General features: G+C 41.5%; 1 protein-coding gene across 1 annotated transcript; it reads left to right on the top strand.

Moving 5' to 3' along the window:
* The first annotated feature begins 3,048 nt into the window (after positions 1-3,048).
* LOC311582018 (sulfotransferase 1C2) lies at positions 3,049-20,090 on the top strand. The gene is made up of 8 exons (XM_084754688.1): positions 3,049-3,351; positions 9,209-9,386; positions 9,745-9,870; positions 11,873-11,970; positions 14,074-14,200; positions 14,596-14,690; positions 15,187-15,367; positions 17,399-20,090. The coding sequence occupies exons 2-8, from the start codon at positions 9,236-9,238 to the stop codon at positions 17,509-17,511; spliced, it is 891 nt and encodes a 296-aa protein (XP_084610814.1). The 5' UTR covers positions 3,049-3,351; positions 9,209-9,235; the 3' UTR covers positions 17,512-20,090.
* Positions 20,091-21,691: the final 1,601 nt, after the last annotated feature.

Genomic DNA, 21,691 nt, shown 5'->3' with positions numbered 1-21,691 from the left:
CTGGGAAGGCCTGTCTGTGGGGAGAAAAAGTATCAAGTGTTCTAACTAAAACCTAAAAAGAGTTAAAAATTGTGCTAAGGAAAACATCATTATATTCTGATTACAAAAGAATAGTAGTAATTCAGTATAAAACATAGAAAACAGAAAAGCAGGAGAAAAAGAGAGATGGAAAAGCAGCTATGATTGGGCTGACTCTTCCTGTCACCACCAGCACTTGGTGCACACTGCCTTCTTCATGCTGGAGCTTGGTGCTAACAATAAATCATGACTGAAATGTTAATGGAATTCATTTTAGTTAGTTGATTTGCTGACCTTGCGTAAATCTTATACAGGTAGCCACATCTGCTGTGAGTTAGTTGACGCACTAGCTACGTCATTTCCAGAAGTCAGCATTTTATAGCTTTCCTCTGCATCTGCTGGCTCTTGCTTTCTTTTTCTATTTTGCACAGTATTACGATTAATTCTTTGAAATTGTGCTAAAATTCTGCAATGAATCCATCCACTTTGGGGCACTCTTTAATTGGAACATGTTTTATTATTGCTTCAATCTCATTATTAGTTATGGGTCTGTTTAAATGACTTATTTTTATTGGCTTAATCTTGCAATGTCAAGTGTATCTAGAAATTTATCTATTTATTTTAGATTTTTCAGTTTAGTAGAATAGAGGCGTTTAAAGTATATCCTTATGATTTTCTGAATTTCATTTGTATCTGTTATAATACATCCTTTTATTTTTAAGTCTATTTATTTAGGTCTGTCAACACCTACATTCACTTAGGACTTCATTAATTCATGACTTCCTAGATGTGTATTCCTTTTCCTTAACTAACTTAATTAACTAACAGTTTGTCAAAATGTTTATATTTTCAAAGACCCATCTTTTTATTTAATTGATTCTTTGTAAATTTTTGTTTACTTCCACTTCATTACTTTCTACACTTACTTTGATGCTGTCTTACTGTTGTGGGGTTTGGTTTGCTCTTGTTTTTCAAGGTTTTTTTTATATATCACTGTTATTAATTTTAGATCTCTCAATTGTTTTTTTTTTTAGGTAGGCATCCAAAGATGCAATATTCTATCATGTTCAGATAGAATGCAGGAAGTTATTTCAATTTTCCTGTATTTGCTGAGAGTTGCTTTCTGTTCTAGTATGTGGCCAGTATTGGAGAGAGGTCTTTGTCCTGCTGAGGATGCAGTGTAATTTTAATGTACAAGTAGATGTTCTGTAAGATATTTTCTGTCATTCTGAGTTATGGTTTTATTTAATTCCAATATTTTATCTGTTTAGTTTGTATCTGAACAACCCATCAGTTTGTGAGAACGGAGTACTAAAGTCACCCAATATCATACTGTTGGGGTTAGTCTGTGGATTAAGACCTAATAAGTAGTAATGGTTTTATGAAATTAGGTATGCCTGGGTTTGGTACATACATGATTACATACATTTTCAGATTTTTTTTCTAGAGGCCTCCTTATTTGATTCCCAGACTATCAGAACTGCAGTGAATCTTTGAGGACTTTAATCCTCTTTCTCTCCTGGTTTCTGTCTGTCTGTTTTTACTGTTACTCTGTTTAACACTTCTGTTTTCTCATTTACTGGCATCTGGTTGGCAGCCCAAAATCTGATGTGTGGTAGCGGGGCAAACAGAGTTACTGAAGGCTGAGTGGCACCCTAGTTCATAATTGAGACCAATGCTCAAGCAATGCTCGCTAACCATATATCCTAGGGGCGTAGAAACTATGAATTTATCTCATTTAAAGTCACCCTCAATAAATACCTGTTCAATTAAATGACACTGGTATACGGAGGAAAGCACCTAAGGTGACACTTTGAGTGTGAAAACAGTTGCATGCAGTATAAGATATCTCCAAACAGACACTTGGACACAGGGACTTCTGCTACAAGGTAATTGTGACTTGCAACTCAACAACAACAAAAAAAACCTCTCCTTTAAAAAAGAGGTGGTAGAAGATACGTCAGCCACGAGATCAAAGGAATTACAGGATTGAAGAAGATGAGGTAAACTTTAGTAGAGGGGCTAAAATGAGTTTGAAAGTGTCCAGAAGAGATCAGTTTTATTTGTGAGATAGCCAAGGACACCGAAGAATATAATTTGCTTCTATGCCAGTATATCTATCAGAGAATAAGGTGAGTATAAATAAACACACATACGTGGGCTCTAGTTCTCGACTTATGTTCTTTCCCTTCTTCGTGTGGGTGTTGAGGAATATACTCCTGAAAGCAAGGGGAACAACCAGCATTTGTAACTACTTAGTCTGAGCTAAGTATGCCTGTTCATCTCCTTGGTTTTATCTAACAGAATTGATTGGACGTAGTTAGCATGCCCCACATTTTACAGATGTAGAAAATGAATCTCTAAGAAGGTTCCACTGGATGCCTGAGACCCTGCAGCCAGCCTTCTAGTTTCTCCATTGTTGAACCCAAGTCTATTTACTTGCTAATAGGATAGGACCCAAGGACCTAAGGGCTAACTGTTGGGGGAATAAATTCTTTAGCAAGCCAGCAAGACTAAGATAATGAAGTAATGGATTAGTGTCCTGAAATACCTTTTTAACTCACTCAGATTTTAAGCTTCACTGCACCATAGACAAGGGGAGGGAGGATGGGAGTTAGTTTATTTACTGAAACCTAGTAGTTAATAATTTGTTGGTTTGGCACATCTTAGCATCACAGGTCTTGAAAGGTGAAAAGAGGCCATGTATATCAACCTCATACTGCTGGTTTATGTAACTAACGAGGACTGCACTCAGCTAGGCACAGACTGTTTTGAGCAAAAAAAAGCAGAATGTGGAGGCTTTGGGCTCTCTCATTCTTAGTTGTAAGTGCTGCTACACACTAGTCATTGCCCGTTTTAGACTCTGTCAGATGAGGGAGGGAGGAGCTCAGGCTGCAAGACCGTGGGCTCTGCAACAAAGCCAGGAGCCTGAGCACAGCAGAGCGCTAGCTAGTCACAGAGAGGGAGGAGCAGGGTGTTGGCCTCCATGCATTTACCTAAGCAGTCTAGAGTTTGCAGGCACTTGAGGTGGGGGAAGTTTGTACTTGACCAATCACTACACAGTGGAGAGTTACTTCCTCATTGGGCAGATGCCAAGGTTTGTTTCCTGCAGTCCTGACTCTGCGGGTTAAGGCTCCAGCTGACCACACTGACAGCACAGCCTCTGGATTGACTGCTGTCGAGTGGATTAGTGGATCCTTTCAAGACAGGAGAATTCGAGGCTCTGTGTTTTGCCATACCCTGCACATGCTTTGCTCCTTTTTTGAAATGTACTTTTGTACTCAGTGAACTGGGCAGTCCAGCCTGTGGATTACTGACGACTACAGCTCGAAGGTAAGAGCAGTTTAATCTGAAATGTTTAGTCTAACTTGTTCCTGTGTGTTCTTAGAATTTAGTTCTGCAAGTCAATGTAACTCAAGCCAGAAAGATCCTAAGTCCCAAGAAACCTGAGAAAATAAAATAAAAGGCATGTGAAGCCAATGCTGGCAGTGTTCGATTGAGAAAATCCTGCAACCACCCCTCCATGATACTATCTCCATTAGGCTGCCTAATCCTCCACCACCACCCCAGCAAAAACTCCCTTCTTGCCAATTAACTAGACTTCCATGGCAATGGCTGTTTCTCCTCCCCCCAGGACCCTCCTTTTATTCCATTACCACTCAAGCTAGTAAAAGGGAGTGCACTGGAATAGATCTCCTGCTCAAAGACGTTACTTATATAGGCAAGTAACTATAGCACCCTGGCATAAGACCTGTAAAGGTTACTTGCAACGTGAGATGCCCCTGGCAGCCAAGTGGGAGGATTGCTGTAGGTTTGAGGCCTGTCTGGAGGACAGTGGGAGACCCTGTCTCAGAAAACAAAATGAAAAGTTAACTCCATGGAAAAGAGCGATAGCTTCTGTTCAAAGAGATTGTTTCACAAAGGAGGCCATAAGGACCTAACCTCACAGGATGAAAGGGAGACTTCCTGGGAGAGTTTATGTGTCTATCTCCCCAATTCAAAAGACAGCAGTGACCATAGCTGACACTACCTGTAAGTGGATGCCAAAAGGGGGGTGACAAGCTCTTCATATTAATAAAAGTGACAGAGGCAACTAGTCATATCCCAGTTCCTATACAGTTGTCTCCTGGGGCAACACTGCACCATGGGTAGAGACAGTCTGGCCATCAGACACAGAGGACAAGAGGCTGTTTCTGTGGAAGGAGAACATGGGAGAGACTGACCTCACCTTGTTTTCAGCAAAGTGAGACAATGACTCTCCGAATGTCTAGTTTGTCCATAGTTCAGTCTGGACTCTAGAAAAAGGTGAGGCTTTGGCAAAGGTCTTGCCTGCTGGTCAGCAACCACATTCCAGGATTCAAGTCTTCTGCCCTTGGGCCCAAACCTTCTGAGACCTTGGGGAACTACTGTTATGATCTTGGAATCTCTGTTTTTATTTTTTTTATAATAAATTTACTCATGTTAAATGTCATATTCAATGGATCTCTGAGAAGTTGGAGGACAAGCATATTTGAGTTAAGCAATCTTTGTCTGGATTGTATAGTTATCTGTTCTACACTACATTTTGCAAACATAAAGCAGAATGTTATGATCCCATTTTACATCTGACCTTGAAAATTGGTTCTTAGCATGACTAAAAATATTTCTGAACATGTTTAAGTACTTGATCATTTATAAGATCTCAACAATTAAAAACTAGGATTTTAGGTTTTATCCTTGTTGAGGTCTTAAAAATCATAAACATAGTCCATGAACAGAGAACATAATAGTATCCTGTATGATTTAGTTTATAAAAATCTAAAGTTATAGTATAGATTAAGAAAAACAAGACTAAGCATATTTATAAGGCTGTGATTTTTATGCTTTTGAGACTGTAGGTAGGGCATAATAATTTTAACATTGTAAATAAATGTATGCCTCTAGAATTAGTATATTATAATATAGCAATACAGCAGAACAGTATACGAAATCAATTGATCAAGAAGCCTGCAGGTGCCCCCAGTGGGAGAAACAGTATTCATCTTGTTAATTTGAATAATCCATTATAAACTTGAAATAAGAAACGTTTTGAACCAGGGTACAATAAAATGAAATTTGTTGGTTTCTTTATCTAAAAGGAGATAAACAGAGAATTAATTATGATTAAGAAGTTTTATAATTGGTGTTTTACATCATATGGTCTAAATGAGAGTTTGAATTTAGACTCTATACATCACCCCCAATAAACAAATTATAAATCCTTAGATAAGAGTTTACAGTGTAAATGTTTTTTTTTTGGTTTGTTAGAGAGAGAGAGAGAGAGAGAGAGAGAGAGAGAGAGAGAGAGAGAGAGAGAGAGAGAGCGCGCACAAAAGGGAATTAGAGAGGATTTTTTTTTAATGAGCTGGAAAGTACAGTCTTGGAGAAATAAGGCCCGATTTATCTGGATCCCTTAACCCAGAATTAGTCAAGGGCAGCTGCCAGGGAACAGGGACATTTTGGATGGAGGGGTCCCAGCCATCCCCGAGTGGTTCAAGGTGGAAGTACTTCTGGCAGCGGCAGCCGCTGGTCCAGAGCAGTCCCTTCGGAACCCAGCCCCTGGCCATACCAGGCCTGCAGAATGGCGCTGTGGTAAATGGGGGGCGGGAGGAAAGAGCAGGGCGAAAGCCTTTGGAATCTGTACAGGATGGGTAAGTGGTGAGTGTGCAGGCCACGTGGAAAGGGAGAAAGCTTGAACCATGTGGATGAATTTTTAAGTACAATTTTAAATTTACCTCAGCAGAGGAGAGAATTGAGTTCCGATGGCAGGACTCGTGGTCCACTGTGGCATCAGCACAGTGAACCTGTTTCAAAACAGCCATCACAGGTGCTGCTTCTAGCAGGGTGGGGCAGTGACGGCAGGGGTGGTGTGTAAGGTCAGGTGGTGCACAGAGGTGTTGAGTGGTGGCAGGCAATTTTAAAGTCCTTCTCAGGCAGATGCAAGCTGCAACTGGCCATTTGCTTTCCAACAATGGCACAGCTCATGGGTAGGCTAGCCTGAGTCCAAGCCAGCAGCAGCGGGAGGGCAGTGTACTCAGAGAAAGCAGTTTGCTGCGGACAGTGAAGGGGGTGGGACTCCCCTGAGAAAACAATGGAATGGCCCATTGGGCTGCGACACCATTGTAATGATTAAAAAATGAGATTCCAGGCAACAGATATGATATGGAGAAGTTTATTGCCTGAGCGTGGGAAAGCAGAGGAGAAGGAGGGGCACCCCATGGAGAGAGAGAGAGAGAGAGAGAGAGAGAGAGAGAGAGAGAGAGAGAGAGAGAGAGAGAGAGAGAGATAGAGATTGCCCCTTTTATATCCTAGGCAAAGGCACACCTAGGGACAAGCAGGTGATGACATCATAGGTTGCTAGGCAGACTAGGGCAGGTATGCTGACAAAAAAACATGCCTTCTAGTGCTATTTGGTCAATTATATAGGAAAGCAAAAAAAAAAAAAAATTTTAATCCCCTTTATTTTCTAAAGTTCAATAGAATACCAGGTTTCTGAGCTTAATCAAACTCATCCTACTGTAATCAAGTCACCCCAGTTTAGGTAGTTTAAACAAGTTTCTACAATTCTGAGGCAAGAGGTCCCAGATCAAGGGGCCAGCTGATGTGGTTTCTCAGGCCTTTCTCCTCTGCTTGCACGGGGTCATCTTCTACTATGTCCACATATGATGTTTCCTTTGTGCATCACTTGGTGCTTCTCTGTGTGTCTAAATCTCTTTTTAGAACAACCCCAGTATGGTTGAATTAGAGCCTGCCTTACAGACCTCATCTTGACTTCATCAATCCTTTAGAGCCCTATCTCAAACAGTCATATTCTAGGTAAAGAGATTACAGCGCAATGCATGAATTGGGAGGCACGTGATTCAGTGCATCTTATCCAATGATGCTTTTGCAATATAAGTGTATCTAAGTAGTTTTCTGTCACCCACAAATTTAGCAACTTCAAATGATACGAGCAAGATGTGGCAGTACAGTTTTCTTTGTGCATATGGGCTTATGGCAAAGTTGTTTTTTTTTTCAATTTCAATGCCACATGCACACACACAATTTAAAATGAGGCAGTTTTAAAAGTAGGATGATGGGATTTGTAGACAGATGCTAGCTGCGGTCCTGAGTAAGCCATTTACCCTGTGGGTTGCAAGCCTTCCCATATTTAGAGGAATGATAATTATTTCCTATGATAAACTTATGATATGAATTAAAAGAGAAGAAAGAATTTGGGGAAGGACCGAACAAAGAAGGTCTGTAGGAAGCATCAGTGCTCTAAGCACTGACTAGGCTGCGTACACTTGTCACCTCAGCGCCGAGAAGACTAAGGTAGGAGGACTGTTAATTCAGTGCCACTCTTGGCTACACAGTGAGTTATGTGGCATCCCAGGATATGTAGAAAGACATTGCAACACTCTCATTCCATCAAAAAAGAAAGGAGAAGGAGATATCGACAACCTACCTTCCTCTGCTGAAGCTGACCACTCCACACCTCATGGTTTTATGAAACGTCTGCCCTCTAGGCCGCATTATAATTATAGCTGCAGCTTCCACTTGAGGTGTTCTTAGAAGAATTGGTTTTTCATTTTCTAAAAGCATTGCATCCATTCCAGAGAAGTCAACTGTCTCTGGGAGTCTGTCATTCTGATAGCTGGTCTGGACAGACTGGGTAAATTCTTTCTTCTCTCACTCCCTTGAGTGGCCGAACTAGTTTGCTTTATTGAATTTCCAGCAATTATTTGCTGTTACATTTTCCATAAAGACCCTTCCTCTCTACTGTTCTCATGTTATGTAAGATTAACAATTGGTTTGATTATAAAGGTTCTCAGGCCAGCACTGGAGCAGTCAGTGAACATTATTAGCCTGTCATCCTCTAAGCCGCAACAGTAAATACCTTCTGGAGCTGCAGCAGCCACTTGCTGTTAGAGTAGCCAGGGCTCGCTCAGCCTGCTTCCCTTTTATATGTCTTCTAGATATAGAAACCAACAGCAAACAAACAGTGCAAATATGTGCATCTCTCCAAAAAAGACATGAAGTAGACTTCAAGCACATGAGAAGATATTTACATTAGTCATGGAGGAAATGCAAAAGAAATCTATTGGGAGCCCTGTATACTGCTAGTGAACCTCTAAAATGATACGGCCACTGCAGGAAAGTGCTATGACAACTACTCAAAACTGTAAACATACCATCTGGCCGCTCTGCATTGAGTTACAACCCCAAATACATGAACACAGGAGCTTAGATGTTTGTGAAGCCTGTGTAAAGCCGCTTCCTGCATGATAGCTGAAAGGAGGAGCTCTAAGTGCCCATGGATAAAGACATGGACAAGCAAAACATAGGACAAGCAGGCATGCAATAACAGTCCACACTAAATCGGAAGGAAATTCAGTGACATGCCACAACACGGCTGATCCTTAAGAACATTTAACTGCATCAAACACACCATTTACAAAGACAAACTCTAGTTACCTATGGAAAGCATGTGGAGTTCGCGGAGTTTGAAGGGAAATGGTGGTAACTAGGGGCCAGAGAGGAGAGATTTAGAGTTAGTGGGGTCCTAGTTTCCATCTAGGAAAGTGAAATGGTTTTCTGGAGATGGAAGATGATGACGCGCATAAAACAGTGGTAATATTATTAATGCCACTGAGCTGTCCACCAATGACAGTTAAGAGTCATTTACAGGTTGTGTGTGCTTTATCGCACTTTTTTAAAAATTCCCTTCTGTAATAAGTTTATGAAGGGCATTGCGTCTACGACAAATCAATAGACATTTAGAGAGGACACTGTAGTGCAGCTATAGAGGGGGGAGGGGGGCCTTGCTTCTTGTTCTTTCTTTTGACCTTACTGAAGCCATGAAGGGATGCTAACAAAATATAGCAACAAGAAACTCCAGTGTGACCTGATCCAGTATGGAAGCCACTAGTCATGTGCAACAGTGAAGGACCCAAAGTGTCTAAGAGATTCAAGAGATACCGCACGTGTAAAATACACATTGGAGTCAAACAATTGACACACAAGAAAATGTATTATAAAACATATTATTATTATCTCTACATAGAGTACATATTTAAAGTATGACATTTAATACTGGGCAACATTAAATATATTACTGGAATTGATAATGTTTGTAATAAAGCTACTAAAATATTAAACAAAAAAAGAAAATTCCCTTCTGTTCTCACAGGAACTGGACCCTCAACCTTGAGATACCATGGCCTTGACCCAAGAATCGAGCAAACAAGCCAAACTGAAAGAAGTAGCAGGGGTCCCCTTGCAGGCTGCAACTGTGGACAACTGGAAGCAGATTCAGACCTTTAAGGCCAAGCCAGATGACCTCCTCATTTGTACTTACCCTAAATCAGGTAACTCAGCAGATTAAAAGCCCTAGCCTCACCCTCTGAGGCATCTGAACTCCTCCCTAAGATGGAACTGCAAGGGAAACCTGCCCTTGCTGTCCCATGATGAGCTCCATCTGAAATGCCTGTGTCCCTGGGGTTTATGAAGCTCACTCACCTCGACCATTCATGTTTCCCAGGAAGAGGTAACCTTTGTCTCTGTTCTTCTACCCTCTACAGAAATCCAAAGTCTTCCTGGCATAGCTAACAGGACTGTGACCAGAGTGGCGGGGGAAGCCGACATCTGGCTCTACATCCCTTCTTCAGGATGCTTGAAGGAGAGAATGGTAGGGTTGCAGATTCTTACTCGTCCCTGTCTCCTCAGGGACAACATGGATTCAGGAAATCGTGGACATGATTGAGCAGAACGGGGACGTAGAGAAGTGCCAGCGAGTCATCATTCATCACCGGCATCCGCTTATTGAGTGGGCACGGCCACCCCAGCCATCAGGTAAGAGCCTTTGACTCTCCATGTTCCTCTCCTGCCTTGTCTCTGTCCTGGCCTTGTCTCTTTATCTCCTCCTCCTCCTCCTCTTCTTCTTTCCCTTCCCTCTTTCTCCCCCTTCCTTCCCTGCTTCTTTGGGTTTGGTTTTGTTTTGTTTTGTTTTGTTTTGTTTTGTGGAAGTATCTCTCTACATAGCCCTGACTGCCCTATAACTCACTAGCTAGCCTTGAAGTCACAGAGATCTATTTGTATATGCCTCATGAGTTCTGGATTAAAGGCATGTGCCACTGTGCCCAGATCCATTTCTTTTCTTGTCTCTAATCCCACCAAATGTGAATTTTTGGACATTTCTGCCTTGAATTTCAACTTTCAGCTTATATTATTAGTCTGTCAAGAAGCTTGAGGCAGTATTGATGAGTGCTACTTCCTCTATAGTGAAAAAGTAGAGACAAATGCTAATGCTCAGCTTTCCTTTGTGTTTCCATTTCCTATTGTGCTGCCCATATTTTTTGGTTAAGCCTTTCTGTAAACACCATTATAGATATACACACCCAGAGATCTATTTCATGGTGATTCTACAGTCATGTTGACAATGGAAAGTAACCAGTATAGCTGGTCATGTTCTAGACCTCACATCATACAAGCAAGTTGGAAAGGCATTTCACAGTATTTCCTCCTACTGTACATTTATAGTTAAATGTCAATTATTATCACACTTCTAGTTTTATAACTACTCCCTCTGTGTGGCAGGCTTTCTGATTCTTCATGTAAAAGAATCTTTACCATTCACTATGGATCAGAATCCAGATTAGAATGTGCCACCTAACAGAATGAAGTCACCCCAAACCTAGAAACAACTGTGGTCCTCAAGATTAAGTTCCAGCTCCCATTGATATCACTTCCAAAAGCCTAGGTGCTAGGCTAAAGGACACCCTTAGGGAGACTTTGTGTTACCTTTATTTCCCCTCTCCTCAGTCTAATTCAATGATTTCACAGAGCAAATCCCTTTAAGAGTCATAAATAGAAGTGCAAAAATCATAAATCATGTGTCAACAGGTTGTTTTTATATTGTAGATGAACTATCACTGCATCCCTCTGGCAGGGAAGTAAGAAGGGCCTGATCCTGACTGGATCTGCCTTAGTAAGATAGCCTTTTCTATTCTCAGCTTCCAGCTCATCATTGCCAAAGTGACAGAGTAAATTTATTGGGGGTGTTTTTAAAATGATCTGAGGTTTTGGGTTTGAGAGGGGCACTGAGAGGAGTTTCCTTTGAGATGAAAGGCTTGTTAGAAGAATTGTTAATCCTACAGACATACAGACAGCAGCATGGAAAAGCTCTGATGAGACTCCATGCCACATGGTAGAATGTGTGTGTTGGGGGAGGAGGTGTCCTTATCTCCAGCTTTCAGAGGAAAGAGGAGGTTCCATGAAGTCAGGTTGTCTCTGATTCCTTCCTATTCAGTAAGATGAGGAAAAGGGATTCCAGGATAGAAATGCACAATTCCAATGATGTGTGCAGGGTACATTTACTTGAGGTTTGACCACACCATACAGGTGAGGGACGTGTTGCCATTGGTATCGCTCTGATCTTGTGGAGTCTGGTAACCTGGGCCTCTAAATTTTCTTAAATATGTAAGAATGGAGTCTAGAATTTGATCACGCAGGGAATCTGTTTTTCTATAGGTTTAGAGATCCACATATAAGTGGCAGGGGCTTGCCATTTTTTTTTAACAGAAGGAAAAGGCTGCTTTTGGGGGCATGGCCCAAGGAGCAGTCTGGTTTGAATGTTCTCAATAACACAGACTTATTTGAGCCTCCATCTTATCTTCTACCAACTGACAAAGTAAATTCACTGAAAGCTCACACCCAGCTCTAAAGGACCCACCCCCCCCCTCCAAAAAAAAGCCAAAAATAGGATGATCCATGTGTGGGTGATCAGTAGCTAGAGTGGAAGCTCCCATGTGTGGGGCATGCATGCTGTGCTGTCATCTTCTGAATTTGGTTAAAGGTGTGGATAAAGCCAATGAGATGCCAGCTCCAAGGATACTAAGGACTCATCTTCCCACTCAGCTGCTGCCACCATCTTTTTGGACAAATAACTGTAAGGTAAGATAGCAGCAGTTGCCCTGGGAGCCCAGAGAGTGAGGCCTCTGGAGCCTGAGTGAGAATACCTTCCTCAGCACTCTCTACCCACTCCCTCTGAGAACTAGCACATAGTACTAAGCGGAAGACAAGGCTAGATGCAGTAGGGTGTTCCCCTGGATGGTTTCAGATGTGATGTGAAGGCGGAGGCGGGACTGAGCTATGGCAGATAATCTATTCATCACTGACGCATACTGGCGGCAGGGAGCAGGAACATAGGCTGGAGAAGGGCTGATGGAATGGAGCAGAAACAAGCCTGAGTGGAATAAGTACGGAGGACTGATTGCTCAGAACAGGAAAGCATAGTCGAGCCGCAGAACAAGCCAGTGCTTGGATGCAGCCTCAGAAGCCTCTGGGCTTGTTTTACTTTTTCTAGAACTATGTCATGTACCATACTTCTAATTTAATATGTTCCTGCCACACTGAGAGTGCTGGAGCATGGCAGGAATGTGTAAGGGTAGAGTATCCTTGCAGTGAGTGGAGCTGAGATCCCAGGATGAGACAATAGCTTTGCTGAGAAGGATACTGTTTTTGTAAGTGGGCATAAGGCAAAGAAGGACAAAAAAAGGTCTGGAGAGATGGCGCAGTGGTTAAGAGCACTGGCTGGTCTTCTAGAGGACCCTGGTTCAGATCTCAGCACCCATATGGTGGCTCAAAGCAGTCTGAAGCTTCATTTCTATGGGGATCTTTTCCCTCTTCTGGTTTCTGTGGGTACTGCGTGCACAGGGTGCATATTCATATAAGCAGGCAAACATCCATATAATAAAATAATTAAGTAATTAAAAATTTAAATGTTGTTTTAAAAGAGCTAAAATATTTCTAGATAGCAGGAGTATAGTTGGGACTGTACAATCAAATGACTTGTCTACTGCTGGTAAAGGTGGTTGAGGAATGAGAATTCTATTTCTGCCCTTACTGAGACCTGATATCACTAAATCACCGAGGAAGGACCCTTTAAGGTGCCCAACTGAAAACAAATAAATTGAAAAAGGCCTCAAGTTACAGAAAAATAAAGAGGAAATAAAATTTAGAAAAGCAAATTGAACCTGGAGCCCTGCAGGGGTATTTGATGGACTGGGTAATTCAACAATATTAGCTTTAATGTTTGCATGGGGACTGGAACAGAGACTACATATAAATAAACAGTGTTTTAAAATTGACTGTGTGTGTGTGTGTGTGTGTGTGTGTAATCACTGAAAATTAAAAACCAGAACTAACCCAACTCATACACTACACGCGTCTGAATAGAAATTCATGAACTTGGAAAGGGGCTGGAGTGAGGGCTGAGGAGAGAAGGCAGTCATGTGATGTGGTTGGAAGTCACACACATGAAAAGCAAACAAGACAGCCACAAGCTGTCAGGCAATATTGAGGTGAAAGCAACCTGAGGTTTAAAGTTTAAGAATTCAAGTGAAAGAAAAACAATCCAACACTTTAAAAACAAAACAAAACTTCCTCCAGTCTGAATGTGGTAGCACTTGCCTTTAATTCTAGTACATGAGAATTCAAGGCTAATTTCGTCTACAATGCTAGTCCAGGATAGCCAGTGCTCTGTGTGTGTGTGAGAGAGAGAGGGAGGGGGGGTGGGCCCTATTTCAAAACAAACAAACAAACAAACCAAAACCTTTCTCCAGTGGAGCATGGCAACATGGTGGCAGTAGGAAACATGTGCTAGATTTCTAACAAGGCGACAATGTCTCCCTGTAGGGCTTCTCAACCTTGCCCTTATTCAAATGCACCTGGTATTTGTTTAGTCAACTATATGAAAACACACAGATGCAAAAATGATCATCACTGAGGAAGGTTTGTGTTCACAGAATATAGGAACCATGACACTGCTGGTTGATTCAAACACCAGATGGAGCTACTGCTTTTCCAGATACCAAGCTGATGGTTCTGGAAAGCTCATTGGGCTGAAGGTAGCAAAGTTGGCAACAATGTTCCAGGTTGAGTTGTTCTGCCAGAGCAGGGGAGCTGAGCATCCCTTAAAGGACTGACTCAGGCAAAGAAGAACTCAAAACTTGGCATATTTGTGCCCCTTTAACCCACCTCTCTTCCTCTCCAAAGTTCCTTTATGTGGCTCGAAACGCGAAAGACTGCATGGTTTCCTATTACCACTTCTATAGGATGAGTCAGGTGCTCCCAGATCCGGGCACCTGGGATGAGTATTTTGAAACCTTCATCAACGGAAAAGGTAAATAAAAATGCTTTGTGCCCCTGTGTTCCTACTTCAATGAGGCTGCATTGAGAGAACCACTCATGACAGTTGATTCCCCACAATATCCTTTATTGGGAGATTCGAGGCCTATAGAATTACCGTTGGACTGGGTGTCCCCTATCATGTATAATACGAGGGTGCAAGTGGTTGTGCATAATCAACATGAAGACACTTTATCATATTAAGGCAAAACCCCCAAGACTGACCCAAAGCACATGACCTCAGAATCAAGAAGCTCAGTGTCCTTAAAGATATATCTGATATAGAATTTTCATTCCATGTCTCTGACGTACTTTACGCATCTCCCCCCAAAAAATAATCCTGACTCCCAGAAAGCTTATGTTCATGGACACTGCTCTTGTCTGTTACAGTAAGTTGGGGATCCTGGTTTGACCATGTGAAAGGATGGTGGGAAATACGGGACAGACACCAGATGCTCTTCCTCTTCTATGAAGATTTGAAGAGGGTAAGGAAATTACTGTTTCTGGATCAGGGAGTGCTAGAGGGGGCTTTACCTCCCTTCTCCAAAGCACCCTGGAAATAACTACTTATAAGACTCAATTATGATTTACAAATACCTAGGCCATATAGCTAGGCTCTGTCCTAACTAGCACAAACTTAAAATCAAGTATTTATACTACTTTACAGTTTGACAAGTGGCTGGACACATGACCTCAGGAACCATGCATCTGTTCCCCTGACATCTTGCTGGCAGGAACCACCTGGCTGGCTCTCTTCCAGAATGCCTTCTGCCTTCTGGAAGTCCCACCTCTTTCATGTCTCAGCCATAGATGATAGGTTTTTTAATTGACAGTTGTTGCATCTATGCAATGCACAAGAGATTCCTTCTACAAGGGGCAGAGAAGCTGCTTTAGGGATGCTATTCTTACAGGGATGTGTGGAGAAATGGGATCAAGTCGTGAAACTCTTCCAGTTCAACTCAGTGTTACTCTCACCCACAGAACCCAAAGCATGAAATCCGGAAGGTAATGCAGTTCATGGGGAAAAACTTGGATGAAGCAGTACTGGATAAAATTGTCCAGGAAACATCATTTGAGAAAATGAAAGAGAATCCTATGACAAATCGTTCTACGGTCCCCAAAACTATCCTGGACCAGTCCATATCTCCTTTCATGAGAAAAGGTTTGTGGGGCTTCTTTTATCCCTAGTTCTGAGTCAGCCTACCTCAAGCAAACACTACCTCAAACTCCTAAGTCTAGAGACTGTTCCTATTGTACATGAGACTCTATGCACCAAATCTTAAAGATAACTAATGCCAGAGCTACTTCTGGGGCACACCTCATTATGGACCCTACCTAAGGTTAGACTTATCAGACCTGAGATCTTGAAACCAGGAAGTTACCACTCTGCTATAAGACTCTACCACTTGTAAGTACAGCGGCTGTCCGCATGCATGCCCACTGCCTTCCACTGCTGTGCCTTCCTCCTACTCCATAGCTGCTGCCTCAGCTTCTGTGTATAACTTAGTTTTAATCATGATCCCGAATCACTCAGCCTCAGGACCTTCACCACATATTGCTGAGATCTAGCCTCTTAATGCTTTCTAGATTCTAAAAGAAGAATTCTGATTGGCTCAGGCAGTCCAGATTTAAGGGGGAAATGTTAATATTATTTTTTTTAATTAGTACATTCAATAATTCTTTTTTTAAAATCAATCCTATTTGACTATCTCTCTCTTTTCTCTCTCTCTCTCTCTCTCTCTCTCTCTCTCTCTCTCTCTCTCTCTCTCTCTGTCACACACACACACACACACACACACACACACACACACACACACAAAATAAAAAATAAAAACCTTTCCCAAGAAGCTAGGAACAGCACAAAGCCCTTCCAGGCACCTCATTAACATATGCATTTCTTTTCCACGCCAGTGCAACTAAGAACTGGTGTTTACATACATCCTCTATTTTTCTTCCAGTACATGAGTTAATTCATTCACTGCCCTTGCAGCCTCCAAAGTATCCCAATCCCCTGAGACATACCCGTTTTCTCTCCTAATCAGTGGTGATGATTTAGCAAGCAGTCTTTCCCCAAGCCCATCCATATCTACCATTCTCTGTATACACTTGCATTGCTTCTTTGCTTGCTTGCTTTGGCCTACAAAAACACAAATATAGGGCTGGAGAGACGACTCAGAGGTTAAGAGCACTAGTATGTTCTTCCAAAGGTCCTGAGTTCAATTCCCAGCAACCACATTGTGGCCCACAACCATCTACAATGAGGTCTGGTGCCCTCTTCTGGTGTGCAAGTGTACATGCAGGCAGAATACTGTATACATAATAAATGTTTTTTTTAAAAACACAAATATAGATACTGATAGAAATTTGTTCATTACAACACAAACTGTGGTTATATAACACCTTTTTTTCTGTCATTCATCCAATTATTTCTCCTATTATAGAAACTATAATGTGTTTACATTTTTCTGATTAATGTTTCAATAAACATTTTTGTTCATCAAGTTGCATAATTTTCCACAAGAATCACAGGTGTTACAAAGAGCATTTCCATATCAAACATTATTTTAACCATTGCTTGTTGAAAAATAAAATCTCCTCCTAATTTTCTCCAAATTATCTTCATTGAGATATAATCTACATAAAAAAAAACAATCCACAGAAATCAAGTATACAGTTGGACACACTTTGATAAACAAACAAAATACATAGCCAACGCCTGAATCAAAGTAGCAACAAATTCTATCACCTTGGGAAATTTACTCTGACAGCCTCTCCAAGTCAACCTCTTTCTACACAGAACAATGTTGTCATCTCTCACTGTAGGTTGATTTTGTTTGTCCTTAGATGGCATATACATGGAATATCACAGTATGTATTTCCTTACATCCAGGACCTTTGGCCATCATAACATCTTAAAATCCCCTGGTATGGCTAAATGTCTACCCTTCATTTTTTTTAAACTGTGACTATCCAATATATGTTTGTAACACAGATAGAGCCAGGACTCCACATCACCACATAACTTGGATTAGCTGTCCACTTGATTTAGAAGCTAGAACCCCTACACAAAGACCACTAGGGATGAACTGGGCTCCTGTCAGGCCAGCTCCAATGTGGGCATCCCACACTCTGCTCAGCCACACAAAAGCCATCAATCAGAGACTGATACTCATGTCTGGGCTTCACCTTTTAGGAACTGTGGGTGATTGGAAGAACCACTTTACTGTGGCCCAGAATGAGAGGTTTGATGAAATCTACAGGCAAAAGATGGAAGGAACTTCTATAACCTTCAGCATGGAACTCTGATGAAGATGTGAAGACAGACGTCAAGAACATGGAAGCTGCCTGCAAGCCTCAACCCAGCCAAAAGAAACATTGAAAGCATACTGTAAATGCCAAGGATCATGGCTCATACTCTGTGATTATTAACATCACATTACCATTTTACAAAATCAGATAATGTCCAATGTATAGTTCATACATGACTCAGTACAAATCAGGAAGATAGTTTAATTTGTTAGGAAAAACATAAACTTTGAATACTATAAAATTTAAGTTTGCATTCTTCTAAGAGGTATATATTATGTTCTCACTCTGAAATAACTACCTTAAGTACAACCACACAAATATCAGAGATCATCTGCATGAATGTAAATGAAATTCCTAATGTCTTCCTGCTCAATCAGAGTGTTCTTTGTTACAACAGGAAGAATCAGTCTGCAGCCTGCTTATGAGAACATGCAGGAGGAAAATGAGGGAAGGTGCAAGGAGGTGTCAGAAAGTCAAGCCTTAATAGAGGGAATTCTAGTTATGGGTCATAAAAGAAACAAAAAGAAAGCATGAAGGCAGTCTTTGGGGAGCCCAAATTATGTCTTGATAAAAGCAGAATAGAGGCATTGTTGGGGTTAAAATGAGATATCACAAAAACAATATGAATTGGAGAGATTTATTTGGGGGAGAGGAGTTAGGGCTGGAGTGGGTCATGAAGATAGAGAGAAAAAGACAGTAGGAGAGAAAGAGAGAAAGGGAAAGGGGCTTCCTTAGAGAGAGGAGAGAGAGACAGAGAGAGAGAGACAGAGAGAGAGAGACAGAGAGAGAGAGAGAGACAGAGAGAGAGAGACAGAGAGAGAGACAGAGAGAGAGAGAGACAGAGAGAGAGAGAGAGACAGAGAGAGAGAGACAGAGAGAGAGAGACAGAGAGAGAGAGAGAGACAGAGAGAGAGAGACAGAGAGAGAGACAGAGAGAGAGAGACAGAGAGAGAGAGAGAGACAGAGAGAGAGACAGAGAGAGAGACAGAGAGAGAGAGGACAAGAGAAGACAAGAGAAGAGAAAGACAAGATGGCAAGTTGGCCCCTGTATAGTCTGGCGTCAGCCAGCCATGATGTCACAGGTTGCTAAGCAACCTAGACGAAGCCACCTATATACTAACAGGCATGGTGCTCAGCATGGAGCCAATTAAGTTTTGATCTACTGTCATCCCCTCTGACTTGTAACCAATCCAAATGTCTCTTTTACCTAGTTTCCATTTATTTCCAACTAGTTCTATGTCTCAGTCATCCACTTACTCCCAGAACACGAAGCAGTGTGGGACACATCGCATGTTGCATGAGTGAATGACGGTACAGACGTCAGAAGGGCAGGCACGTTTCATGTCGCTGACTATTAGCTTTTCCCCTTTCATTTGAGTTCCAGATAAAAGCATTACTAAGCAGACAGCAGCAGGAGCAGCTTGTGGTGAGAGCAGGAATCCAGGGAACATAACATGAGCTAAAATGCCAATTGTTTTCTATCACCCAAACCTATACTTTCTCCTAAAGGGACATGTGATGAAGACTTGGACCCAGCATGGAGTTACTGCTGGCAAGAGCCATTAGAAAGTGTAGTAGAAGTCAGAGGATGGAAGCTAGGTGACTGGAGCCCCCTTGCTTTCCCTTTTCTTTAGTTTTTGGTGGTTTTGGTGAGCAGTTTTGCTCTGCCATTTACTCCCATCATGATATTCTGTTCATTTGACCATGAAATGTAAATTCTGAAACTAAGAGCCAAATTAAACCTTTCATCTTTTTAAGTTGATTATCCCGATACTGTTATAGTGAAAGAAAGCTGACTGACACATTTGCTGTGGTGTGGTTATAAAATACTCAGTCTTCCCTGGAAAGCATCCTTAATTTTGTTGAACTTATAAACAATTGTTTGATTACTGCTGACATTTAACTATTGTACACAGGAAATTGACACCTTCTACTATGTAAAGGATGTTTATCTTCTAATTGGATTGTAAATTGTTATTATGTCTGTTTTCTTCGCATCTGTTGTGAAGCCATTCAGAGATGCTCTAGGTAGGAGTCTACTTTACAACTCCAAACCAAACAGAAGGCCCTACACCTGCTCCCTTTCAAGGTTAAGTTCACAACACCTCACAGTAACTCCAGCTTATTTAAGGGTCTACCTGTATCTCCAACCATGTACTGATTAACAGTAGATTCAGGGGTAAAGTGTGGAAGGTTGGCGGTGACAATCTCAAACCTCTTCAGTTCTGGCTTTATCCTACTGTAGGTTTTCTTTTGTATTCAGAATTTAAAACAGCAGTACTTGAAAGAGATAAATTGTAAGGCATACTATGTTAGTTTAGTAAGTACAAGATTGTATTCATAACTTACACATTGGTAATTTTTAATTATTAATTTTAGAATTAACCATGAACCAAGTGATGAAATACCGTATCATAGGTATAATTAAGTAACTGTTAGAATTTTACTTTTATTGATATTTTACTTTTATTAGTATTGACTCATGATTATTTTACTGGAGTGTCTCATAGACTTGTGATTATTTCTGGCATGTCTCTATAGACAAAATTCATTAAAAAGAAGTTTTAATTACTCTATTTCTTTGCTATCCATCATTTGTTTATTTTTATTCATGATAAATACTGAAAATAGTTTGGGTGTAGGAAAATGCTGCTAAGATAAAAGCCTGATATAACTGGGAAGCCTTTAGCTCAGTGCAAAATGGAGGACTCCCCTTGTCAACAAGGCTTCCTCTTCTCTCCCTAGGGAGCTAGATCCTGGAACCTACACTCTCTGCGGAATGTCACATAGCCCTTTGGGAAGTTACAGGTCCAAATTCCTTTCTCCCAATAAGCACCTGCAATTCCTAGAATGCCTATTCATTCTAGTGAGGTATTTCAGTACCTTCGACCTTCAGCCAATGACATTTGCCCACCCTGGAAATTCCTAATCCCTTCCCAAAGTTCTATACTAGCCCCATTCACATCCAATAAAATTGATCTGCCTCCCTGCACCTGATCTCAGAGTGTCCTCACTTTTGTTCATACTTTCGTGACTACCGAACTCCCAATCCATCGCCCCTGCTCCATTTACCCTCCTGGACTGATATCAGCTAACAATCCCTGAGGACAGGAAGTGTTACAGGAAAAATGGGTATTAAAAATGATTCGTTCCAGGATAAGTATGGGCCAACTTTAAAATTCGTGCCACTTTGCTCAGTAGCTTGCTCCTGGTTCAGGTATGTCTAACATTGCAACTTAGACTTCATTATCATAGGTTCATCCAGGACCTTCTGGGATCTCTTAGTAGGAACTCCGACCCTGCCACACACAGAGAAATGCTGGAGCTAAGCTACATCATAAACCAAATGGACCTAACAGATATTTACAGAACACTTCACCCAAATACAAAATAACACACCTTCTTTTCGGCACCTCATAGAACTTTCTCCAAAACTGAACAAATACTCAGACACAAAATTTACAGACAAAAAAAAAAAAAAAAGACTATCAGAAGAGAAAACTAAATACCAACAACAGAGAAAACTAACAACAAACAAAACAGAAAGCTTACAAACTCATGGTAACTGAACAGGTCACTACTGCATGAAAAGTGGGTCAATAGAGAATTAAAAAAGAAATTTAAGGCTTTCTAGAATTGAATGAAATGATTGTATAACATATTAAAATTTATGGGATACAATGAAAAGAGTTCTTTTTTTTTTAATTTTCTCACTTTACATCCCAATTATAGCCCCCTCACTCCTTGCCTCCTGGTCCCATTCTCCCTCTCTCATCCCCCATCCCCACTAGCCTAGTCCTCAGAAAGGGGGAGCCATCCTCCCCCATCATCTGACCTCAGCCTATCAAGTCTCATCTGGACAGCCTGTATTCTCTTCCTTTGTGGCCTGGTAAGACCACCATGCCAGGGGGAGGTGTTCAATGAGTGGGCAGCAGAGTCCATGTCAGAAGTAGCTCCTACTCCCCATAGTTTGTAACCCACAAGCAGACTGTGCTGTCTATCTACTACATCTGAACAGACAGTCTAGGGCCTCACCATCCATGCTCCTTAGTTGGTGCATCAGGATCTGCAGCACCCCCCACCCCACATGGATTTGTTGGCTCCACTGTTCTCCTTGTGGAGCTCCTGTCCCCTCCAGGTTCTTCTGTCCCCCAACTCTTCCATAAGACTCCCTGTG

Source organism: Acomys minous (genome assembly GCF_964271855.1).
Source record: "Acomys minous genome assembly, chromosome: 13".
NCBI lineage: Eukaryota > Metazoa > Chordata > Mammalia > Rodentia > Muridae > Acomys > Acomys minous.
Note: the sequence above shows the minus strand (reverse complement) of the source record. Positions and strands in the feature narration are given on the sequence as shown.

Coding starts and splice junctions, on each gene's coding strand:
- LOC311582018 (XM_084754688.1), top strand. CDS start 9,236: ATGGCCTTGACCCAAGAATCGAGCAAACAAGCCAAACTGAAAGAAGTA. Junction 9,871..11,872: donor ACGGCCACCCCAGCCATCAG/GTAAGAGCCTTT, acceptor ATTTGGTTAAAG/GTGTGGATAAAGCCAATGAG. Junction 14,201..14,595: donor AACCTTCATCAACGGAAAAG/GTAAATAAAAAT, acceptor TGTCTGTTACAG/TAAGTTGGGGATCCTGGTTT.